General features: G+C 39.4%; 1 protein-coding gene and 1 non-coding gene across 4 annotated transcripts in view; one reads left to right on the forward strand and one right to left on the reverse strand.

Moving 5' to 3' along the window:
• Positions 1–23,691, forward strand: part of SCEL (sciellin) — a 335,541-nt gene that overhangs the window by 257,874 nt on the left and 53,976 nt on the right. For all 3 annotated transcript variants that reach the window (XM_061133261.1, XM_061133262.1, XM_061133263.1), the window contains 10 exons: positions 6,739–6,819; positions 9,246–9,311; positions 11,491–11,550; positions 15,405–15,449; positions 16,617–16,676; positions 16,978–17,037; positions 19,028–19,087; positions 19,728–19,787; positions 20,164–20,223; positions 21,919–21,978. In XM_061133261.1, the coding sequence (XP_060989244.1) occupies positions 6,739–6,819; positions 9,246–9,311; positions 11,491–11,550; positions 15,405–15,449; positions 16,617–16,676; positions 16,978–17,037; positions 19,028–19,087; positions 19,728–19,787; positions 20,164–20,223; positions 21,919–21,978 (612 nt within the window). The remainder of the gene's footprint in view (positions 1–6,738; positions 6,820–9,245; positions 9,312–11,490; positions 11,551–15,404; positions 15,450–16,616; positions 16,677–16,977; positions 17,038–19,027; positions 19,088–19,727; positions 19,788–20,163; positions 20,224–21,918; positions 21,979–23,691) is intronic.
• Positions 19,465–19,537, reverse strand: TRNAR-CCU (transfer RNA arginine (anticodon CCU)). The gene has a single exon. It is a non-coding gene; the product is annotated as a tRNA-Arg (tRNA).

Below are 23,691 nucleotides of genomic sequence, written 5' to 3' on the forward strand. Positions count from 1 at the left end.
AATACAGGACCTCTTATTGTTATTAGATTTTCATTGGAAATACCTGGAAGAATAATGGTTTGATATAGTATGATAGAGAGCAGCGGTCCCCAACATTTTTGGCACCAGGTTTTGTGGAAGATCATTTTTCCACAGACTAGGGAGGGGGGATGGTTTCAGGATGATTCAAGTGCATTACATCTATTATGTCTCTGCTGATCTGACAGGAGGTGAAGCTCAGGCAGTAATGTCAGTGGTGGGGAGCAACTGTAAATACAGATGAAGCTTCACAGATTAGCCCAACACTCACCTCCTGCTCTGAAGTCCAGTTCCTAACAGTCCACAGACCAATATGGGGTTGGGGATGCCTCATATAGAGGAGAAAGCATGTGATTAGACATGATTAAGACTAGGTTAAAACCTTGGCTGAGTCACTTACTACCAGTGTGACCCAGGGCAAATTGCTCACCTTTTTTGAGACTCAGCGAAAAAAATAAATGATATATATAATTTATTTATATGCACACACACAAACACACACACACACACATTCCACAGGACAGATATATAGACTAAATAAAGTATGTGAGAAGTATGTCAACTTGGACAAGTTGACATGTTACTGAAACTAAAAAAAACGTAAGTTCCATTTCCTTTGCTATTGTTGGAATAAGAATCCTACTGGCAGACTACAACAGCTAAGCATAATGCAAAGTAAAAACAAAACTCACCATCAATTTTTAAGGGTCAATTATTCTTTCAACCCTGACCTGTGTTGAGTCATAGAAATGTTCTTCACAAAGCCATTCTGGAACACGAGTCACACAGCCAAGCATGTTTTCCAAAAAAGCCAGAATACAAAGAAGTGACCTTTGCAGGAGCTTATGAAAACGAGGGAACAGAAACAGTTTGACAGTGTTATTTCTATTAGCTCTGGCCTTCGGGCTACAATCTGCAGGCTTTCAAACGTTGCCCAGGAAAGCTGCCTTTTGATTCCTGGAAGTTATTTTTTATAATTATAGCAGCTAGTGTGGCGTCATCAACCCTGCGGAAGGTCTTACAGGCTGGAGGGAAAGACAGAGGGGAGAACCAGGGTCAACTGATCCAAGCTTAAACAGCGCATCTCAAAGTGCTGTTCAAACAGGATCATTCCACATGAATGTCTCTTGTTTTTGGTCTCTTCAAAACATTCCAGGCCACAGCTTCCTGCTTCCCTCTCGCATTCTAAAGCCCCTGCTTGGCATGGCCTCCAGCTCCTGGCTCAGCATGAATGACGCCTCTCATTGCCCCCAGGGCTGGGGTTCTGTCATCTGTGACTGTCACTGCAGAGATGCAAAAGAGCTCCTTTGAGATGGACTGAAGTCAGCATGGTCTTGCCCTGGCCCAGCCCAGCAGGGGTGTAAATGCATTACTCTCGCTTCTCTGCTTTTCTTGGCCTTCACAAATGCACACCTGATTTTTATTTCCCCAAACCATCTTCTTCCTGTACACCCAGATCTTCCTCTCTACTCATCTCTGCCTCTCAGACACACCCACACAATATTTTCCAGCCTCTTTGAGGGCTTAGTGGCTTCCCAGGTGGTGCTAGTGGTAAAGAACCCACCTGCCAATGCAGGAGACGCAAGAGACGAGGGTTCGATCTCTGGGTAGGGAAGATCCCCTGGAGGGGGAAATGGCAACCCACTCCAGTATTCTAGCCTGGAGAATCCCATGGACAGAGGAGCCTGGTGGGCTACAGTCCATGGGGTTACAAAAGAGTCAGACACAACTGAAGTGACTTAGCACCACTTTATGTGGAAGAAACTTAGCTTTTTATCACTGTGATTCTGGCGTAAGCAAAGTTGGGCACCATCCCATGTCTCTTTTTTTGTAATCCTCCTTTCCACCTAGTTACTATTCTCCTGTCTGTTTTCAGATATCCAGTGCCCTGTGTAGACTCATTAATACCTGGGGCCAACCACCTTCTTATCCTTTCCTCTATCCCTGGAAGAGAAGCATATAACCAGTTCATCAATACAGATACATGAAAGACGCATTATCATTTGAGTGACATTACATTGTTGCAACACAGGGATATGTTTTGAGAAGAGAAGATGATGACAATCAATACAAATAAAAGAACTTCTAACTGTGAAATCTAACATTAGGTCAGAATGGGGAGAGTGTTTTCCTCTAAATTACTTTTGCAGGCATTTCATATTACACAGTAACTCATCTGAGCACCCAGCGCCCACCAGGTACTTGATGAAAGTGAAAGTCACTCAGGTGTATCTGACTCTTTGCAACCCTGTTGACTATACAGTCCATGGAGTTCTCCAGGCCAGAATACTGGAGTGGGTAGCCTTTCCCTTCTCCAGGGCATCTTCCCAACCCAGGGGTTAAACCCAGGTCTCCCACATTGTAGGTGGATTCTTTACCAACTGAGCTATCAGGTACTCAGTAGTGGAGTCAACAACGGACAATGGACTTCTATGGGACAGGTAAACTTGAACAGATTTTCAAAGCTTTAGACTCCTGTCAGTACCCATTTTCCTTCTTACCAAATAAAATTCAGCCAATCCCTCCCTCTTCAAACACATCTTTATCAGGCACCAACACCATGTACAATCCTAGTGCTTGGTGTGCAACTATCCTTTTAGGGACTTTCGGTCCAGCCAGGGTGGAGACAAAAAATTATGTGCAATTCAGACCAGCACGGCATGTGTTGTGATGAATGTGTGCTACTGGAAGACATAGAAGAGTGTCCACCGGAGCACTGGGTACCACTCCGCACAGTAACCCCTAAACCAGAGGCTGAAGGGCAAGAAGGGCTCTCCAGTGGACAGGAGCAGGAGGTACGCTCCAGAGGAGAAAGAGCATAGTGTTGGGGTGGGATGGGGTTAGGAAGTGCCGGTGGTTTGGCCCCGCTGCAGTGCTGGATTCACGTGGCGTGAAAACCACAGCAGCCACAACCCTTACACTAAGCCAGGTGGTGCTCTAAGGCTTTGCACTGCCCTCTTGCTGGCTTCAAAGCCACCATCAACACAAGAACCAGAAGGCCCACTGTGCTCTGTGTCCACTCCTCTCCTGCCTCTCACCCAGGGCCAGAAAAGCTTCAGGACTAATTCCATCATGTCCCCTATCCTTTTGGCCATGGATCCCTATGGGAACCCCAGTCAGATTATTTCTCATCACCTGGACCATCCCTGCAGAGTTCTGTGCATCACTGAACCTGACTTAGCCCTACAGCATCCCAACCCCTCAAACCGGTCTGCAGAACCTTCCTGGATGTGTCATCCGTTATCGTCAAAACTCACTCCTCTTCAGTCTCATCTCTCACTGAATGATCTCTCCCTCCTTGGTGGGTTCTCTCAGAGAACCCTGCTCTCCCAGCCTCCTTCTTGGTGACAGCTGCTTTTCTTCTAATCCCATATACTTCGAGGTCAGGAGGAAGAGGAGGGATCCTGTTTGCTCCTTATTGCTAACTTCTATTTCTCCTTCCTTCCTAAAACTCCCTGTCCTCCTTGAAGCCATTCCCTTGTGAGTGTCTCTCTTTCCCTCGAGTCATCTCAAGGTCTCTGAGTCACTCACCCTCACTCTGTGGGGACTTCAGCACTTGGCTCACTGTCTCCCACAAACACTCCTCCCAGCACAATGCCTGAAAGTGAAAGTCACTCAGTCGTGTCTGACTCTGTGACCCCATGGACTATATAGTCCATTGAATTCTCCAGGCCAGAATACTGGAGTGGGTAGACTTGCCCTTCTCCAGGGGATCTTCCCAACCCAGGGAACCCAGGTCTCCCGCATTGCAGGTGGATTCTTTACCAGCTGAGCCACAAGGGAAGCCCAAGAATACTGGAGTGGGTAGCCTATACCTTCTCCAGCGGATCTTCCCAACCCAGGAACCAAACCAGGGTCTCCTGCATTGCTCGTGGATTCTTTACCAACTGAACTATCAGGGAAGCCCTCGTAATTCCTAATGATTCCCAAATTCATGTAATGGATCCTTCGCATCCTGGGCTTTCACTTTCTTGATCTCTTCTCCAGCAATCTTGTCCATTGCCCTAGCCCAGCCACCCACAGATTTTGCCCTTGTAAGAAATCATATACACTACAAAACTTCAAAGCTTTCCCTTTTCTGGCTTCCATTTTCCATATACTCACTTTCTATCCACACTTTCTGGTTCAGTCCCTCCAGTTCTCTGATTCCAGAAGTTTTCCAGTCCCACAACCACCAATCCATTGATTCTACCATCTTTCCACAGCCTTTCTCCCCTCACATCCTCACTTCCCTCCACTTCCATCTCAGATCCCACAGCCCTTCACTGTAATCACGTCCTTACATACCCCTTCTCTTCCCTTGTCATCAGTCTTTATTGTACTCTCTTGGCTGAATTAGAAGCTTCCTTAAATCCACTCTCTGTTCAATCTGCTCCTGCCCCTGAAGAATCGAACGTGGTGAAAGAAAGCAATGGGTATTAGCCTTATTTTAGTTCCATGAGGATTGACTTCAGCGGAGCCATTGGTGTTGCCCAAAGAGTCCTTGAGAGGCAGCACCATGGGGGATGGTTTATGGAGCCAGACTTCTTGGTTTGGATTTCATGCTCTGCCCCTTACCAGCTGTATCATCACGGGGTATTTATTTTCACTTTCTGTGCCTCTGTCTTTTCATCTATAAAATAGGAAGAAGCAGAATACTTATCTCTGGGATTGAAGAGAGGGTTCAATGAGCTCGCTCTCTGTGCCTCCATGACCAACCTTCCTGCATGTGCCCTCAGCCTCCTTGCTTCCCATGTCTAAGCACTTTCTGCTCACTCTCCTGCACCATCAGATTTGCCATCTTCCCTGATTCATTCCGTCATCATATCTACATACTCTAGTACCCTTCATTGACCTATCAACCTTCAGGTAGCTTCCCAATTTTCTCTTCCCTCTTCACTGCAAAGTGTCTCAAAAGAAATCTCTACGTCTATCACTCTGCCTCCTGTTTTCTTTGAGATCCACTCCTAGAAGGTTTTTTTCCCCACTACTGTTCCATCAAAACTGTGTTCGTCAGGTTTATCAATGACCACTATGTTGCCAACACCATGGTAACTCTCCACCCCAGTTTTATTTGATCTGTCAAATGTCTTGCAAGGCTTGGCAAGGCTAGTTACTCTTTCTGGAAACACTTGTCTCACTTGACTTCCTGGCATCACACTCTCATATTTCTCTTCTTTTCTCTTTGGCTGCTTCTCTTCAGATTCCTTTTCTGTTTCCTCCCCATTATTCTTGATGTCTAAATATTGCTGGGATCAGGGGTTCCACCCTTGGCCCTCTTCCTTCTCTATGTAGACTGACTTCCTGCACGGTCTCATCCAGTTTCAAGTGTTAGATGCCATCTCCAATCTGATGATACTCTTTCTTCAACAGCCTCATGGCTCAGTTTATCACTTCCTTCAGGTCTTGGCTTATATTTCACCTCACATACAGGTGTTCCCACACCATCACTTTACTCTCTCACTGTTTTATTTGCTTCTTAGTACTATTCTTCTTCTGTCATTTATTTATTTGTGTATTGAAAACCTTCTGAAAACAGGGAAATTATCCACTTTGTAGGGTGCCTCATGCATAGCAAGCTACCAATAAATGTGTTAAATAAAAGCATGATTTCATTCAGTCCCAACAACACCCCCACAGTGCTGTTGGAAGGGCTATTACAAATGAGGAAATGGAATAATTTAGGCCCTTGTCCCACAGCTGACAATTCAGGCAGCTTAACTCCCAAGTCTACATGCTCCCTAGTGCACTGCAGAAGCCAGAGAGGTACAGAGTTGAGATCACAGGGTATTTCTATGGAATTTATCTCGAGGGTTATGGGGAACTTCTGGGGTGGGAGTTCGGGGGTAGGGAAGTGATATGCCCTGGGTAAAGTGCTTGATAAATCACTTCCGTTGTGTCTGACTCTTTGTGACCCTATGGACTGTAGTCTGCCAGGCTCCTTTGTGGGACACGGGATTCTCCAGGCAAGAATACTGGAGTAGATAACCATGCCCTCCTCCAAGGGATTTTCCCATCCTAGGGTTCAAACCCATGTCTCCTGCATCTTCTGCATTGGGGGTGGATTCTTTACCACTGAGCCACCAGGGAAACCCAAGTAAAGTGCTAACTCCATGCCAAATATGCCCATAATTGCCTGTTTCAGTTCCTGGGTGATCAAATCATGCCATTTCAGAGGCTGTCTTGGTGCTTTGTTGGAAAATTTAGGCTGACAGTGTTTGTAAGCTCTGCCAGCATCAAACTGGCCTATGCTGTCAATGTTTAAGGTAGATTTAGTTAAGAGCTTCAAATCAACTTCATCTTAAGGTCTGTGGAATTGAAAACCTTTCTTGCTGTTTCCATAGCAGCTTGATAGTTGACATAATTCCTAAAGAAGCTTATATGTTAATTTAGCCCAGGAACCATTTACTCTGCTCATGCGCTGCTGACCCAAAATATCACAACTTGAGTGAGATAGTCTAGTAAATTACTAAGTGGTTTAAAGTACACATAAAGTTTCAAACTATAGTTGGGGAGGACAGGGTTTCCAAAAATCTGATTAAATGAACTTTCCTGTAATTTACAGATTTGACTTCTTTAAAGTTTAGAACTTCAAACATCCTAGCCTTTCCAGTAGCTCATGCACAGGGGTTGTAAGAAGCACGAGATATTTCCACATAGACAACAAAGGCATTTGGTGAATAGATGCTAAAATTTACCTGGTTTCCATGGTGAAATGAACTGCTATTTTCTGTTCTAAAGGGAACCAACTGTTCATCCTCCAATACCTCCAAAGCCCAGTTCTGCTGTTTCATCTCCTAACCAGCTGAAGCAGGATAGTAGGTAAGACCTAGCATTCCAGAATTTCTTGCAAAATTAAGTTTAAAGGAAATGACACCATATGAATTGTGACTTGTGCAAAGCATGGGTATGTTTTTTGTGCAGGTTCACTGCAGAAGCACTTGGAAAGTTGCTCTAATTCCATTTGCCCACACAAATGTGTATTTATGTTTGCCTCTGGATACTTATGACCGCTACCTGTCCTATGGAACAGACATTCAAGATAGAAACTGAACAATAGTAACGCCCAGGAGATGTTCATACTCAGGTTTCCCCTACTTTATGTATTGGGAGCCAATATGTAAGAAACCCCTCTCTCCCTGTATATAAATATATATGTATATATGTGTGGCAGTGGTGGTTTAGTCACTCAGTCATGTCCAACTCTCTGTGACCCTGAGGACAGTAACCCAGCAGTCTCTTCTGTCCATGGGATTTCCCAGGCAAGAAAACTGTGCAGGTTGCCATTTCCTTCCCCAGGGGATCTTTCTGACCCAGGGATCAAACCCATGTCTCCTGCATTGAAGGTGGATTCTTTACCACTAAGTCACCAATGAAGCCCATTTATTGATATGTATATATATTGCTTATATATTGATATGTATATATATTGTATATATATATTGCAAAGAGTTAGATACAACTTAGCTACTGAACAACAGCAAGAAGAACAAATATGTGCATATATATATTTATACAAACACACACACACACACACACACATATAGATATATACCTTAACTAGTTAAGATTCCCATTTAGAGCTACATTTTCTAACAAAAGATGTTCTTAAAACTTTATGTTACTGTGCAAACCCTCCCTTATGTTAGAAAATACCTTTGGGTAGTTCTTTAGTCTTATTGAGACATTTGTAACTTATTTAAAAGCTATAACAAATTTTGAAAAATGCTATAATTACCTTGCCTCCAAATCAAGAAAAAAAAAAGACAGACTTGCTTTTCCATTTTGAAACGCAGTGCTTCTAATTAATACTTAGAAACAAATACTTAGAAACTAATTCGGAGATCTGAGCACTTCCCCGTGTGTTGCTATTAAACAGTTTACTAATCTCAGGCTATTTTCCAAGACCCACACAGCACATTTCCATTATTGTTGAGAGATTTTTAAAATGGTATCTCAGTGAAGACTAAATATATTAGATTCGCTTGATGGCCTGCCTTCGATTCTTTTGTATTTTTACTTTTTGATGGTGATTTTTTTGACAACATGTAGGACTATTGGAAAACTATTCTTCATTAAGAGGATAACTTTGGCCAGAAAATGCTGATTGCATGACAGGGCTATGTAGCTTTAGGCATTCAACCTAATGTGTTAAAAACTTAAGTCTGAATTTCTATTCACTGAAATGTCACAGGATCTTTGAAATTTTGTCCTTAGGAGGAGAGGATGATTATTTTTTGAATGTTAAAAAAATTCTTCTTCATTGAATTAATGAAAAATATAGGCCAGATTAATGACTTCTAATCTGCACAATGGGTATAATTATACACTTGAAAATCACTTTTCAGGTTTTCTATCTTATGTTATTTTTCCTTTTACTTTGACAGTATTGAGCAATTTAATATTAATGTGAATAAGATTTTTAGAGGGCTAAAAAAAGTTGGTGTTAGTACCTCCTAAATTCAAAACCTTGGATTCTAAAGCAGTGAACTGAATAGATTCAAAAGAAGCTAAATTTCATCAGAACTGGTCTAATCTGTTTTTACTACTCTAATTTATTTCTTCCACAAATGATCTTAAATATAAAATGAGGACAACTTGCATGTTTTAAACCCTGATTACTTTAATCACAGCAAGATGATTTTAATGAAAGAATATGAAAGGGAAGTGTTTCCTATGTAATTAACACATGTCCTCAGGAGTACAAAAAATGGTTGAATTTAGTTTCTTGAGAACAAGCAAGAATGTGTAAGTAGGTCAATTAGATACTTAGAAAAAAAGCGAGAAAAGCCTTATACCACAAATTGTTACAGAACCTAACATTGTAAAATTTAATTCTAACAACTCAGTGTGGTCATTCCCAATGTGGTGGGTGTGCTGGAAAAATGATAGTGTTTACCATATTATCTGAGCAAACATATTTCTTGATAGCTTTCAAATGGGATGAGTCTTTGAGAAAAAGATGTTCCTCTGACACCTAACAAAACATGATTTTTTACTATTTAAAAACATTGTATCATTATCTAATAGAGATAAGTGTATTTATCTAATAAAGATAAGTGCTTTATTGATGACTGAAAACTAAAATAAATGAACATGAACATATTTAGAAGTTTATTTTCATAGTGCTATTATTCCAGCAAGCATACTTTCATCTCTTTGAATGTAAATGTTTTCTCATAAATTTAAATTTAACAGAAAAGTGTTTTCTTACCTAACAGACTTTATCTTTAATTTGAAAAATATAGGCAGATATATCCAGCTAAACCAAGTGTATATACAGAAGCCAAAAGATCTGCTGAAAGAAATACAAGGTACAATGATCTATCCTGATATCTCTATATCTATGTAATTGTATAAATGATAAAGTATGCTTTATTAGAACACTGAAACATACATGAAATTAATAAAACAGACAAAATCAGTTTTCCAACTGACTTCAATAGTGGGTAAGAAATATTTTTATATGTACTTAGATAATTTTATTCCTTTTATTGCTATTTCTAAGCATTACATTAAGAACAACCAAAATTCCCTGAATATGATAACAGAATAAGATCAAACCCCTTAAGACAGGAAAATCTCTCCTTATTCCTAACACTTGTCCCAGAGACTATGACATAGATGGTGTTGATGTGTAAGGGAATAGGTGGAAATACAGTCATCTGATTGAACGTCTACAAAACCTTTGCTTGGAATTGGCTGTATGATAGTCACTGAGCTTCACCTGCACCAGCAGTAAAAGGCTTACAAATTGTATTGATGCTTTTGAGTAAGATTTCCCCATGACAGTCCTGGTTTACACCTATTGTCTTAAACATCCCATTTCGTTTAGTATTTGTTTTAGGTGTATCTTTATTTATTTATTTGAAAAAATACTATTTTTGAAACAGGTTTTTGAAGAGTGTTATTTTATAAGTCAACCAATATGATAAACCAGTTTTATTTTTTTTATGGTAAAAACCACAGCATTAATTTACCATCTTGTGCATGTGGGATAAGTTGCTTCAGTTGTGTCCAACTCTTTGTGACCCATTGACTGTAGCCCTCCAGGTTCCTCTGACCATGGGCTTCTTCAGGCAAGAATACTGGAGTGGGTTGCCAGTCCCTTCTCAAGGGGCTCTTCCCAAGCCAGGGATCGAGCCCATGTCTCTTATGTCTACCTGCATTGGCAGGCAAGTTCTTTACCACTAGGGCCTCCTGGGAAGCCCATCTTAATTTACAATCTTAACCATTATAATGAATCTTTATTTTAAACAATTTTTTTTAACTGAAAACACTTTTCAAAGTGCAAAACTTTATGTACATTTTTTTTTCTTTATTATTCCCCCTGACTCTTAGACTTATGTCACACAGATACCTTTCCTTTTGGGGGAGTACCTTGTACCTACTGACTTAAGGTACAGTTGTATCTCAGCATTTTCTACAGTATGTCCCATGTGCCACAAGATATCAATGAATGTTCTGGGAAAGAGGCATTTAAAGGCCAACACATTTAGGAAACACAGGAGAATAGATTTCTCTATCATGAATTTCCAGAGCCTTCAATGTGCGTATATGTACATTCCAAATCTCTAAAAGCCAGTTATGCTTCCTAAATTTACTTGACTACAAAATTCTTTCTTCATGGAACTCTGTTAACTTTCTATATAGTATTGTTTATGAAACATAGGTCTTAATTCAGGTAAACCTAAAAGGTTTTCCCTAATTATTCCTTTTCATGACATAGAGATTTAAGTCCATTACATGCCAGGTGATTCCACATACCCTACAGTTTTAAATGTACTTTCTTTCCCTTTGGAAGTCTAAGAAGACAGCTACTTTCACTTCATATAAGGGGTTAATTGATCTTCTGAATATGTTGCTCAATGTTCCTTGAAAACTGAAACTGTTAGTCGCTCAGTCGTGTCCAACTCTTTGCCACCCCATGAGTGGTAGGTAGCCTGCCCTGCTCCTCTCTCCATGGGATTCTCCAGGCAAGAATACTGGAACAGGTTGCCATTCCCTTCTCCAGGGGATCTTCCCAACCCAGGGATCGAATCCAGGTCTCCTGCATTGGGATGTGGATTCTTTACCATCTAAGCCACCAGGGAAGCCCAAGGATGTATGCTCAGTGACATTATAATGTTCTCTGGTTGATAGAAAAACTTCTGAACATACTCTGTGTTTACTTGTGCAGTTAATTGAATATCCCCCCAATATCCTTTTTAAGTATGTAACTTGCACAAAGCCGATACACGTCTTTAGGAGAAACTGTAATTATTTCAGCGAGCACTAGATGGCAGAGGCAATGCCCGGGTGGAATGACTGGCGTGCACGTGTGCGCGTGTGTGAATGCTGTGAGCTGATGTGATAGGCTATTGTTACTCAGTTAAAGTCAGTAATTTCTGATAACATATGGACTTTTGCTTTCTTCACTGAACACAGATACTTTAGTTCCTTTAAGCATAGCTCAACTGTCATTGACTTGAGTTTATTTTTCATTGTTTGAAGGAGTCAGGACCTGGAGAACATTGTCAAAGTGGCCACTTCGCTTCAGAAAACTAACAAGGGGTGAGAGCTCAAGAGGTTTTGAACTTGCATATTTCCTTCTCTTTTGTTTCAAAAATGCTTAGCCAGTACCTTTAAATCTTCCAAATATGAATGAAATCCTGATGCTGCTTATTATATATAATTTGAAGGAAGAAAGAGTCAGTCTCTAGATTAGTGTTCCCGAGGAATGAGCAATACTGACACTGACGGACACTCTTCTTTCTCTGCTTTCTCTTCTGTGGAGTGACGCTCATGGTGGTGACCTTGCTCCAAACCCCCAGTCCTGTATTTATGTTCCGACCCGGATCTGTGCTTATCCATCTCCCCAGCACCCCCATATAGAATGTCCTAGGTTATTTTCAACTTCCTCCCCAAAGGTGGTATTTCCTGTCTTCTCTGTGTTCTTTCATTCAGGCAAGCTCACCTTTCTGGAATCATTTTTGATTCTTTCATCTTGACCCCTCTATGCAGTATCAGGCATGTATGGATTAAATGTCTAAAGTGCCCTGCACACCCCCATGGCCTCACCCAGTTCAAACCCTCATTGGTTCCATCACAGGTTATCAGAGTAGCTATTCAGACTGACTGACTCTCCTCCAGTCTCTTCTCCCACTAGACCATTACTGCCCATCACTGCTGGAGTTTTCTTTCTATGATTCTGCTTGAAAAATCACTCTGCTTGGCTCCCCATGGCCTGTTCAATTACATATAACTTCGTTCAATGCCTTTGTTAACCTGGTGCTGACCTAACATTCCTTAGCAATTTCGGACTTCACCAGTTCCATTTATCCTACATTCAATACCAAATTAAACCACTTCCTTTCTGAAATTTCCAGAGCCTCTGCCTTTGTTTATACCATTCTTTTCATGAGGCCTTTTCCAGCCTTAAGGCCACCATATCTATACATTCAAGTCCTACCCATTTTTCAAGATCCAGATCAGACACCAGCGCTTCTGTGAGGTCTTTTCCAAGTGAGTGACCCAGTGAGATGTGATTCTGCCTGCTTAAGTGATTAGAGTCCTATTATTCAAGTTACATAACAGCTAATCATATTTAGTATTGTTTTATGGTATTTATATAAATGTATTGTCTTCTTTATTATCTCTTTAATCTCCTAAAGCAGAGATACTTTGTCTTTCTCACCATCTGTCATCTGCAAAGTCTAACACAATGCATTGTGCAAAGTAGAAGTGTTTATATAGTGGATAATGGTAAACACAATGCTGAGCAGTGAGGAAACCTTGGGTATAAACATTCCGTGGTTTAATCCTGTGCCTACAGAATTTTTTTCCTTGCTCAGTGGAAGTTAGCTGTGCTAAGAGGGTTGTTAGGATTGCCAGCTCAGTCAAAGACCTGAAGAGAAGTCACAGAAATGACAGTGAGCTCTTCTCTGCGACTCATGGACACAGTCTAAATTTGGACAGAGACGGTGGAAAGTATCCTCAATTTTTCATTTTCATTTCTTCCATTGTCTAAGTCTTCTGTTGTCTAGATTTCTCATTTTATTTATTCATTTTTGTTTGAGATAATATTTTTATGGGGATTGAACAGTTTTTTGACAGGTGTTTAAGGGACAGATAGGTGAGTGATGCCGAAGGGCAATTACGGTTTGGCGCCAGTCAAGCAAAAACAGTGAGAGCTTCAGTTGGATTAGCTTTCCTGTCCCCTCTTCCTCACCCAATACACAAATTCCACAGCCAGACACGGTCTTCACAGGGAGAAGCTGCTACTTTGATGGGGACCAGGGGAAATGTCTGATGCTCTGGGCTATATCTAAGGACTCAATATAGCTTTTATTTTTATCTGAGTTGCTTTGTAATACTCCTTTGGGAAATGGACTATTACTCCTATCTGACTAAGAGCATTTAATTTATTGCAAATGTGGTGGTGAAACTTAATATCCAAGCTTTCATCAACTTGATGTCATTTTAAAAGCTCAACTTCTTCATTCAGAATACAGTCCCCATTTTACTTCATTTCCCACAGAGTGTCTTCTCATGATCTATGTTAATTTTCTTGTGGAACCCCAAATCCTGATAATCTCATCATTGTGACTCACCAGTCAGAAAGGTTTGGAGCGAAAATCTATAGAGCTTGCTCCTTCCCTAGGGAACATGGAACAGATTTGTAGTCTCAGAGTTGGAAGGTAGAATTTCAAATAAGAGATGACAGTATAGCGTTGTGTCAGGATCTGGGTAACGTTTGTCCCATGCAAGGATAGAACATTAATCTGTTTTTTGTCAGGATCAGCAACTTTCACATTTCTATATTTATTCTCAGCCTTTGACTCTACCATTGAATACACACTATTACTTGAAAGGATTCATCTCTGTGGTGGCCGTTGATTGAATAAGTTTTTTAGGTCCCTGAGAAGACCATCCCAGTAACTATTCTGGTGATCTGCTATATCAGGCATCTCCAAGCACGTTAGTGACTCAGTGACTATACCTCTCTAGAGCTGAGCCAAAGTCTTGGTGCCTCTAAATTCAGTTTAAAAAATAAATGTAATGAACATTTTAAAAATGAGAACATTAATATTGACTGGGAACTGTTTACTATAATTGCCAAAATTAATTGAGTTTATGACATGCTAGGAATCACGCTAATCACTTTCTATTCATTAACTTATTGGCTCTTTTCTGAGGTGGGGATGATTAGTAGTCTTATTTTCAAACTGAAAAAAATTGAGGGAGCAAGAGTTTAGACAACTCACCCAGTCACCAAGTAATAAGCAGTAAAGCCTGGATTGGAATCCAAGTATCCCTAACTTGGGAACCTGAATGTCTAACTACCTACTTACTTGGCCTCCTGGTCTATGCCAGTGATGACTCAAGAAGAAAGAGGAATATTGAGGAAGTGTGGAAAATTTGTGATTCTAGAGCAGGAAGAAGAGAGAACCAAGATTTATGCACTGGAAAACTGGATGAGGAAGGCAAGAGAAATGGGGGTAAAGCGGGTAGATAGAAGAGATGAAGGGAGGAGGTTCTGTGAGGAGCAAATAGGAAGGAAAAACCACTCCAGCTGCCTTCTTGAGGGAGAGGGCTGAGTTAAGGAATATTCCAGAACACAGGGGTTGGGCTTAAACAGGTAGCTCCTGAAGAAGCAGCCAATAGACTTCACAGTTCTCATATACAAAAACAGGAGAGCAAATCTAGCTGACCAGGAATGAGGGGGAATACAATTCAAGAAAGAGACAGACTTACTGATAAATGAGTGTTTTCTAAAAGCTTCTCTGTGCAAGCACATTATGCAAAGATATAATCTATAATAAGTCAATATATCTGTATTTGTTGATGCAATTTGACCTTATATTAAGCATCTACTGTGTGAAAAACTCTGTATTAAATACTGGAGAGGATCCAATATAAAACTGCTATAAATTGTAAGTGGTGTGTGAATGTGTGTATGTGTCTGTGTGTCTGTCTGTGTACACTCACACTCATATATGTAGAAGCAAGGAGACAAGTGCGTGACTACTATTGCGTTGGGCAAAAATTTTGGTTAGTGAATGCATTATTCAATAAAATTCTTGGTGAATCTGAAAAACATGTCTTATTTTTACTTAAAATCCAGCAAGCTTTTTGGCCAACTTAATACATTACAAAGTAATGCAAAGTAAGTACCATAAAGGAGATACAAAAACCCAAAACACCGCAAGACTTCCAAAAATGTAGGGGACTCTATTCACTTAGAGGACTGGGAAAGATTTCTTGGAGAAAGCTCTGTCTGAGGAGAGCTTTGGAAGATAGACATGTTTTTCATGGATGATGAAGGTGGGATGTTTGTTGAACTTCAAAAAACTCAGAAATAGTTGTTTTAAGCTGAATCTGTCCCTGACTTTTACTGATGGGAGACATTCTTTCTCTTCCCAAAGTGAAGAATTGGATAATCTCATCAAAATGAAGAAAAGTTTGAATAGGTAAGATCTTTTTTTTTTTTTCACTTTATTACTGAATTCACTTTGGTACTTTTCAGTAGTTTTGAGCATGAGGACCCATATACTGGGCTAGTCAAAAGTGTCCTACAAATCTTGAACAAAAAGCTTGCAGAAATCATCATTTCATCATTGTTACAAATGGTTATTACAATTTAAAAGTACTAATATTAAAGTCTTATTGATTTTCATACACCATTGTTTAGTAAAGCAGTTAGAAAAATAAACATATTTATCTTCCTGAACTTCTATTATTTAGTATGTAAATAGTTTTGTTTGGTCACTGAATGCTTTTAGTTTAATCACTACAAAACCCACTCATTTTCTTAGTTAATATTACCTGTTTATTTTGAATCATTTGTAATTGCATAATTTAGAGATCTTATTAATTGAAGCTTGAAGTGCAATTTTAGTTCTCTCTCTGTTACTTGGCCCACTAATGCATGAAATAAGTAGGTACCAGAGTGAACGAGAAACAAAGCAAATGTCAAATGAGTTCATAGATCTGATGATAAAGAGATGTGATTTTTCATACCCTGCGTTGACAAAAATGATCTATTAATAAATGACTACCAACGACTCAGTGTGATTTGCTGCTTTTCGGGTTTTTTGTTTGTTTGCTTGTTTTAATTTACAGAGAGAGGAGGTATTAGATCAGGAATCAGACTCCACAGTCTGACGAGGCCAGGCGGGTAGAGATGCATGAAGGGAGTTGGCTCTGAAACATGGAGGGAGTGCCTGTCCCAGATGCCTGGGTGTTTCTCAGCTCCAGTTGCAATGTGAGAATTTGAGCCCAGAGTTGCAGGACACTTTCAGGAAATCCTGAAACTCCAGGTGTCCACATGTCATGGCCAGCTTTGTAAATATTGGCTCATACTAAAAAAGAATAACGCTCCTTGAATGCAAACAATGGACTTATTACAGCTTGTGGTTCCCCAGTTTGTATCTTCTTTTCTTTTCTCCAAGGTCCACCGCAATTTAATATTTGAGTCTAGGAAAAAAATTGGTTTGGAATAAAGTGATTTCAGGAAGCGTGGTTCATCTTTCCCAACAACTTCTATTTCCTGTCTCAGATATAAACTGATCTTTGCTCATATGAGTTAAGTCTCCATCATTAATAGTGACAAGGTTTTTTACTCAATTCTTTTAAAGAAATCAAGGTCTTGATGGTCTCTTCAGAGCAAATCTTAAGTCAGAATTAACGGAGAAACGGTAAGTGCATCTGTCTCTAACCTGAAAATATTATCTCCCAGATTGCTTGTTTTATTCTTTCAGACATTAGCTGGAGGGGAGTTCTCTCCTCTGGCATAAAAATATGCTAACAGATGGGGCAGTGCACTCAGTATTGTACATTTAGTTCAGACATAATTGCCCAGAAGGATTTCTGCTGCTCTATTCAGTAAGAGTAAATGAGCAATTCATGAAAATTTTTACTGTTTCTGACCTTTCAAGATAACACATAATTTTTTTTTCAATATGCAGTCTCTTATTTTAATTTCTTTGTGTTTTATAGAGCCAAAAGCCTTGAAAATCTCATCTTTGTGAATACCCGGACAGATAAAGATGGCAAAGGGTAAGATTTGATTGAGACTCTTACAGCCTTTTTTGATTGATTCCTAAACTGTGTGCCATTTCCTGGGGGAGACCTTCTGCTCAAAACAAGAGTCAGACAGGCTGGTGGAACAGACCCTTGATCAGGGTCAGGAGATGGGGGGCTGTCTTGGTGCTACCTCTGTCACCAGGATCAGTCAGGGAGACCCTGGACAAGTGGCCTCTGTTTCCTCAATCCATAAAATGAAGGGTATGATCTAAATAGATGGTCTCCAAGTTCCCTTTTACATCTAAACATGAAAGAAGTCAAACAGATCACTAGAAGTAGTGGACAATAGGCTGGTTTAAGGACTAAATATATTCACTGTAAGACATTTAGATGCCAGTAGTGTAGCCCCTCACCCCTGAAGTCTTTACCAGGGACTAAAGCATCTTTCACTTGGAATGTTGATCAACTCACTTCATTTGTCTATCACTCAGATGCACTTGTAAACATCTCAACGTCAAAAGCCATGTTTTTATTGACTTTGTATCATAAAAAGGGTTAATTAATGGTCAGTAACTGAACACTTAAAGAAGTTAACTTACAGTTCTAGACTGACACTGATATACAAGAAAATGAATTACTACTGATATTATTTTTCATGTTGAAAAAAAATCAAACTTTTGACAATTTCATTAAAGAAAATCCCAGAACAATCAAGAATTGCATAAGGCTAAAGATTTATGAGGTCTCTACTGCTTTTTCTCCAGATTGGCTATTTTTACTGTGTATCTGGTTAGTAATTAGATTTGCCTTCCTAACATGATGATTTCTATTGTCCTGGTTATCTTTAAAAACCATTAATCTGTGCCAATCTGTGCCCAGGCAGATATTCTAGCTTTCCTGGTCAAGCTTGGCAGTATGCCTTCTTAACCCTCTCTAATGCAGAACACTTAACGAAGTCTATATAGTAAAAAGTGTTGACAATCACCACCTCCATTCAGACATCAAATACTTATTAACAACTTATTAGTATAGCATGAATGTGCAAGCATTATTATAGGTGATTTTGGTTTTTTTTTCAAATAGAGAACAGATGAAGTGAGAAAGCAGTCAATTCTCTATAAGTGGTTATGTGAGTTTCAGAGGAGAAGATGAGATTTCAGATTTTTTAAGAAATGAAATTTGGGAAGTTCCATTAAAGTGGTGGAAATTAGGAAAAGAGAGATGAGTATCACAAATCAATCATTGTATGGGCTAGGGAAGAGGGAAAAAGGGAATGATTTGTGATCTGGGATAACTTGATAGCGACTGGGCTTTGATGCAGAAAAGACAGCTCTCAATGATGTAGTAGGGGGCAGGCATAATTCCTTTTCCTTCTTCCCTCCTTCTTCTTTATACAGAAAGAAAACCTCAGATTGTCAACAGTCTTATCACAGTGAAAGACAGAGACAGATGAAAATAACATTGAACAATTGGGGGATTTAGAGAGATTAGCTTTCATTTTCCCTGTTTTAAGCTATCAGCCTCTGAAAGTTTTATTGGTTGTGACCAATTCATATAAAGTACTGGAGTCATCATAGAGTTATTTCTACTTTTCCAAGGTTGCTTTTTTTATTAAAGATGACTTTTCTAAATCTTCAAAGTGTTTAGATTCAAAATGTTGATCCTCTGATTTCCACCCTTGATATGAATGATTTTCAAGTTTAAGGCAGACAATATCTCAACACATGTATTAAAGTTAGCTTCCCACCAACCCACCCTCAAAGGATAAAGAAAGCAAAAGTTGAAATGTGGAAAGAACTTTTAAATTGAATCAATCATGACTGAGTCATGGTTGGGTCCTCACTATAGGATAGTTAGCATATCAGCATTTGGCATAAGTGCTGCTTGAATTAAATATTTCTAAAGATTTCTGATGTTTTAGGTACTGATAACATCCTACTCCTATTGTGAGAAATCTGCTGTTGAATTTCTCTCTTTCTCTCTCCACTGCTCTGCTCTCTCCACCCCCTCCAATGTTGTAAAGAAACCAAGGCCTTGGAAGTCTTATTAAGGTTAATCAAAGGGCTAACAAAATCGAGAAAGGGTAAGTAAAGCTTCTAACGTGACGGGGCTCCCTTTTTTCAGTTAGCTTTTTACACCTCATTAGAAATGGAGTGTTATGGATTCCTCTGTCACAGATAAACTGTTGCACTTTGGGGTCTGTCAGAAAGAGGAAGTAAGGAATATGATGAATCCTGTTTCCATAAGACCACATGCTTGAGTGGCACTAATGTACAGGAAAGCCTGTTTGTTATTCTATATTATCTTAAATAATTTAAAAATGAGACAAATTTTCTATTTAAATTGAGAAATATAAAGGACAAAAAAGCAAAGTGAGAGGTGTGTTGGTAAAGTCATTTTTTTTTTTTTTTTTAATTTATTTGGTTGTATTGGGTCTTAGCTGCGGCATGAGAGATCTAGTTCCCTGACCAGGGATTGAACCTGGGTCCCCTGCATTAGGAGTGCAGAATCTTAACCACTGGACCACCAGGGAAGTCCTGGTGAAGCTTTCTAAACTGTGGAAATTAATAAACATAAGCCAAGGAAAAATTACATCACAATTTCTCCAGTCATTTGGCCCTGGAAACATCGGACACCCTTTCAGGGACGTTCTTGTTTATATGGTTTTCAGAGAAAACTGAATGCAACCTAACTGATATAAGGTTTTCATGTTTTTCCCAAAGAAGCCAAGATCTCAAAGAGGTTATTAAAGCAAACGCCACGACAGATCAGACAAGCAGAGGGTGAGATACAATTTTATGTTTCCGAATCTTGGTTATTTTCCCCTGGGTTAGCTGTGTGATTTTCTCAGTCCACTGAAGGGGCACATATCTTTGAGTCTGGCTCCTCTCCTCTGCGCCTGAACCCTATTGCCCCGAGCTTTACCTTGGAGAGTCTATAGTACGTTCTATCTTAATTTAAATTTACATGGCCCAATAGAATCCTAGAGATTAAGTTAACTTTTTATTGATAGAAAAGTTTTATAACAAAAATGAATTTAATACTAGTATAATAATTTTCTCCAAAAGCTTGAATTAATCATCAATAATGTGGAATGTGTATATTAAAAAATACTATGGGAATACTTTAAAACTGATCTAATTTTCTTTTTTTTTTAAGAAGTGAAGACCTTGATAGCATTATCAAAGTGAATCCCAAAGAAAGTGCAAACACCACTGGGTAAGACATACTAGTGTCTTTAAATCTGATTTCTGTAAGTGACAATAAGGTAAAATGAGTTGGCATTTTAATTTCAGAAACATGTTTTACTAACATGGAATTGGATAATAATGAGATTGGATAATAACAAGACGTTTCACTCAGTCGTGTCTGACTCTTTGCGACCCCGTGGACTGTAGCCTGCCAGGCTCCTCTGTCCATGGGATTCTCCAGGGAAGAATACTGGAGTGGGTTGCCATGTCCTTCTCCAGGGGATCTTCCCAACTCAGAGAGCGAACCTGGGTCTTCTGCATTGCAGGCAGATTCTTTACCATCTGAGCCACAGGGAAGCACAAAGTTAAAATGATTTGGCACTTTAATTTCAGAAATATGTTTTACTAGCATGGAATTGGATAAGAATGATGGGTCACATGACCTTTCCTCCTTACTCCCCATGAAATTGCTTATTTTTGAAGAATTGTCCCAAATGTTTGATAGGAAGTTGCCTTTTCTCCCAGATTTTGGTTTGGCTTTAGAGGTGAGTTACTGAATTGAATTTCTTTGTGTCTAAAGAAAGTACAATTTTGACATTTTAAAAGTGAGTTTTTAAAATGGCAAAGGTAACCAAGAGTAAGGCTTGATTAAAACTCTTGACAATCAACTTCTCTAAGGATGGTTGCTCAGAAGGCAGTCCAGGGGAGGCGCTGGGCAGGTACACACTCTGTGAGTCAGAGCCTCTCATCCTGGTCTTGCTCAGAGCTGGGTCCACAAGGCAGCAGGGCCCAGTTGCAGTACTTCTGCCACCTCCTACTGCCCCGTTTGGATTCGGGCTCTGCCCTTTCTGATATTTCTCAGTGCCTTTTAATGGAGGAAACATGCATCTCCCCGAGAAGTGAGTCATTTATTTTCCTACCATGTTAAGGCCTTTTTCTTGCTCTTATAACTTACCATAATCTAATTATGGGCTTCCCTGTTGGCTCAGATGGTGAGTAATCTGCCTGCAATGCAGGAGACTTGGGTTCGATCCTTGGGTTGGGAAGATCCCCTGGAAAAGGGAATGGCTACCCACTCCAGTATTCTTGCCTGGAGAATCCCATGGACAGAAGAGCCTGTTGGGCTACAGTCCATGGGGTTACAAAGAGTTGGACATGACTGAGCAACTAACACACACACACAATCTAATTATATTCTAAAAGGCTTGATTTGGGGGAGTGGTTGCATTTATATGAAGACATATATTTTTCTTATTATTTTTAATACTGAAAAACTATTATTTATATTGTTACTGTCATCTAAAAATAGAACAGGCAATTATATCTGATTTATTAGATGGAAATTTACATTATATCTGCATCCAGTATAGAACTTTATCTATTAATAGCTTACATTACTTCAGTGCCACCCATCTGGGATATTCTACTAAGATGTATCTGAGGGCAAGGAGGATTTTGTTAAATAGCAAGTAATTTAATGTATACATACACATTTTGAGAATAAAACAGAAACATGCTAAGTTTCTTGTTGATAAATTAAGAAACTTAAATGGTTTTTAGCTCAGGATATGAGAGAAGAGTTTTATTATGCATTTAGAGCTTTGAAAATTACATTGGTAGAGAATGTGTATATTTTATCACTTCTTAATTTTTACAATCATTGTTCACTTGATTAGTGTTTTATTTTAATGACATTCATTAAAACTCATTTCCTTACTCAAAGGAAGCAAGACCTCAATGGGCTTATTAAAGTAAATCCTGAAACAAATAAAAATATTAAGAGGTAAGTAAGTTAAAGCTTTTCATTTCTCCTTTGACATTTATAAACTCACTGGAATTCTGAGTACTTGCATTCAGGAGAGCAAATTGGAATTCAAACCAAACTAAACTATTTTTTCCCAAATACATCATATTAGGCAATTCTATATGACTGATACACAGAAGTGACCTCTTGCATTTTATTCTCAGGTGGCATCTGCTATAAGGTATATTTTGAGAAATTTAATGGGAATTTGACTACCCTTATCTAGTATTTATTTCTTTGTGTGTGTGTGTGTGTGTGTGTGTGAGCATGTATGTGTATGTACAGTGTAAGTAGTAATGTCATGTATGCACACTTTATATTTAGAATGGATAGCCAACAAGGGCCTACTGTATACCACAGGGAACTCTGTTCCATGTTATGTGGCAGCCTGGGTGGGAGAGACGGTTGAGGAAGAAGGGATACATGTATATGTATGGTGAATCCTTTTGCTGTCTACCTGAAACTATCACAACGTTGTTAATTGGCTATATTCCAATATAAAATAAATCAAAAGTTTAAAAAAATATACTTTAAGTGAATTTTATTTATTAAAGATATAAAAAGTGTGTTATGTATAAATGTATGTGTGTATATATATAAATGTGTTGATATGTATATGAGTGTGTATTAATCAGGATTCTCCAGAGAAACAAAACAGTAGAATATACAGGTAGAAAGAGAGATTTATTATAAGGAATTAGCACATACCCTTATGGATGCTGAGAGTTCCCAAGATCTATTGTTGGCAAGCTGGAGACCCAACCAGTTGTGTAGTTCCAGTTCCAGTTTGAAGGCCTTAGACCAGGAGAGCCCATGTTTAAGCTTCAATTCAAAGGCAAGGGAAGAGCAATGTTTTAGATCAAGCACTCAGGCAGGCAAAGTCTCCTCTTACCTAAGCCCTTCTGTTCTATTCAGTCCTTCAACTGAACAGCCATGGCCCACCCATGTTGGGGATGGCCATCTGCTTTACTCAGTCTACAGATTCAGATGTTAAGCCCATCCCCAAACTCCCTCACAGCACACCTGGAATAATATTTGACCAAATATCTGGGCACCCTGTGGCCTGGTCAAGCTGACATGTGAAATTAACCATCACAGTGTGGATATGAAAATGAAAGTGTTAGCTGCTCAGCCATGTGACTCTCTGCAATCCCATGGACTGTAGCCCACCAGATTACTCTGTCCTTGGACTTCTCCAGGCAAGAATACTGGAGTGTATACCATTCCCTTCTCCTGGGGAATCTTCCCAACCTAGGGATCAAACCCAGGTCTCCTGCATTGCAGGCAGATTATTTACCATCTGAACCACCAGGAAAGCCCATCACAGTGTGTATATTTATATATATATATATATAAATGTGTATGTGTGTATGTAAGTAGTATGTGTACATAAGTGTACATGTATGTATGTATGTGTAGTGTATATAAATAAGTGTATTTTGTGGGTGTGTAAGTAGTGTGTGAATGTGTTTATGTACAGATTGTGTGTGCATGTATACTATATTTGTGTGCAGTGTGTATATATGTATGTTGTGCAATGTATGTTTAAAGACGAAGAGGTTAACAAAGTGTACTTTGTAAAAGAATTGCCCTACCCATGAATTGCCAGGGAAATCTGGAAAGCTTATGTCCTCTTGCTTTTTTTTTTTATTTTTTAAAAAACAGATGGAACATATCTGAAACTGAGCTTGT

The sequence above is a fragment of the Dama dama genome, chromosome 30 (assembly GCF_033118175.1).
Source record: "Dama dama isolate Ldn47 chromosome 30, ASM3311817v1, whole genome shotgun sequence".
In the NCBI taxonomy this organism is placed as follows: Eukaryota; Metazoa; Chordata; class Mammalia; order Artiodactyla; family Cervidae; genus Dama; species Dama dama.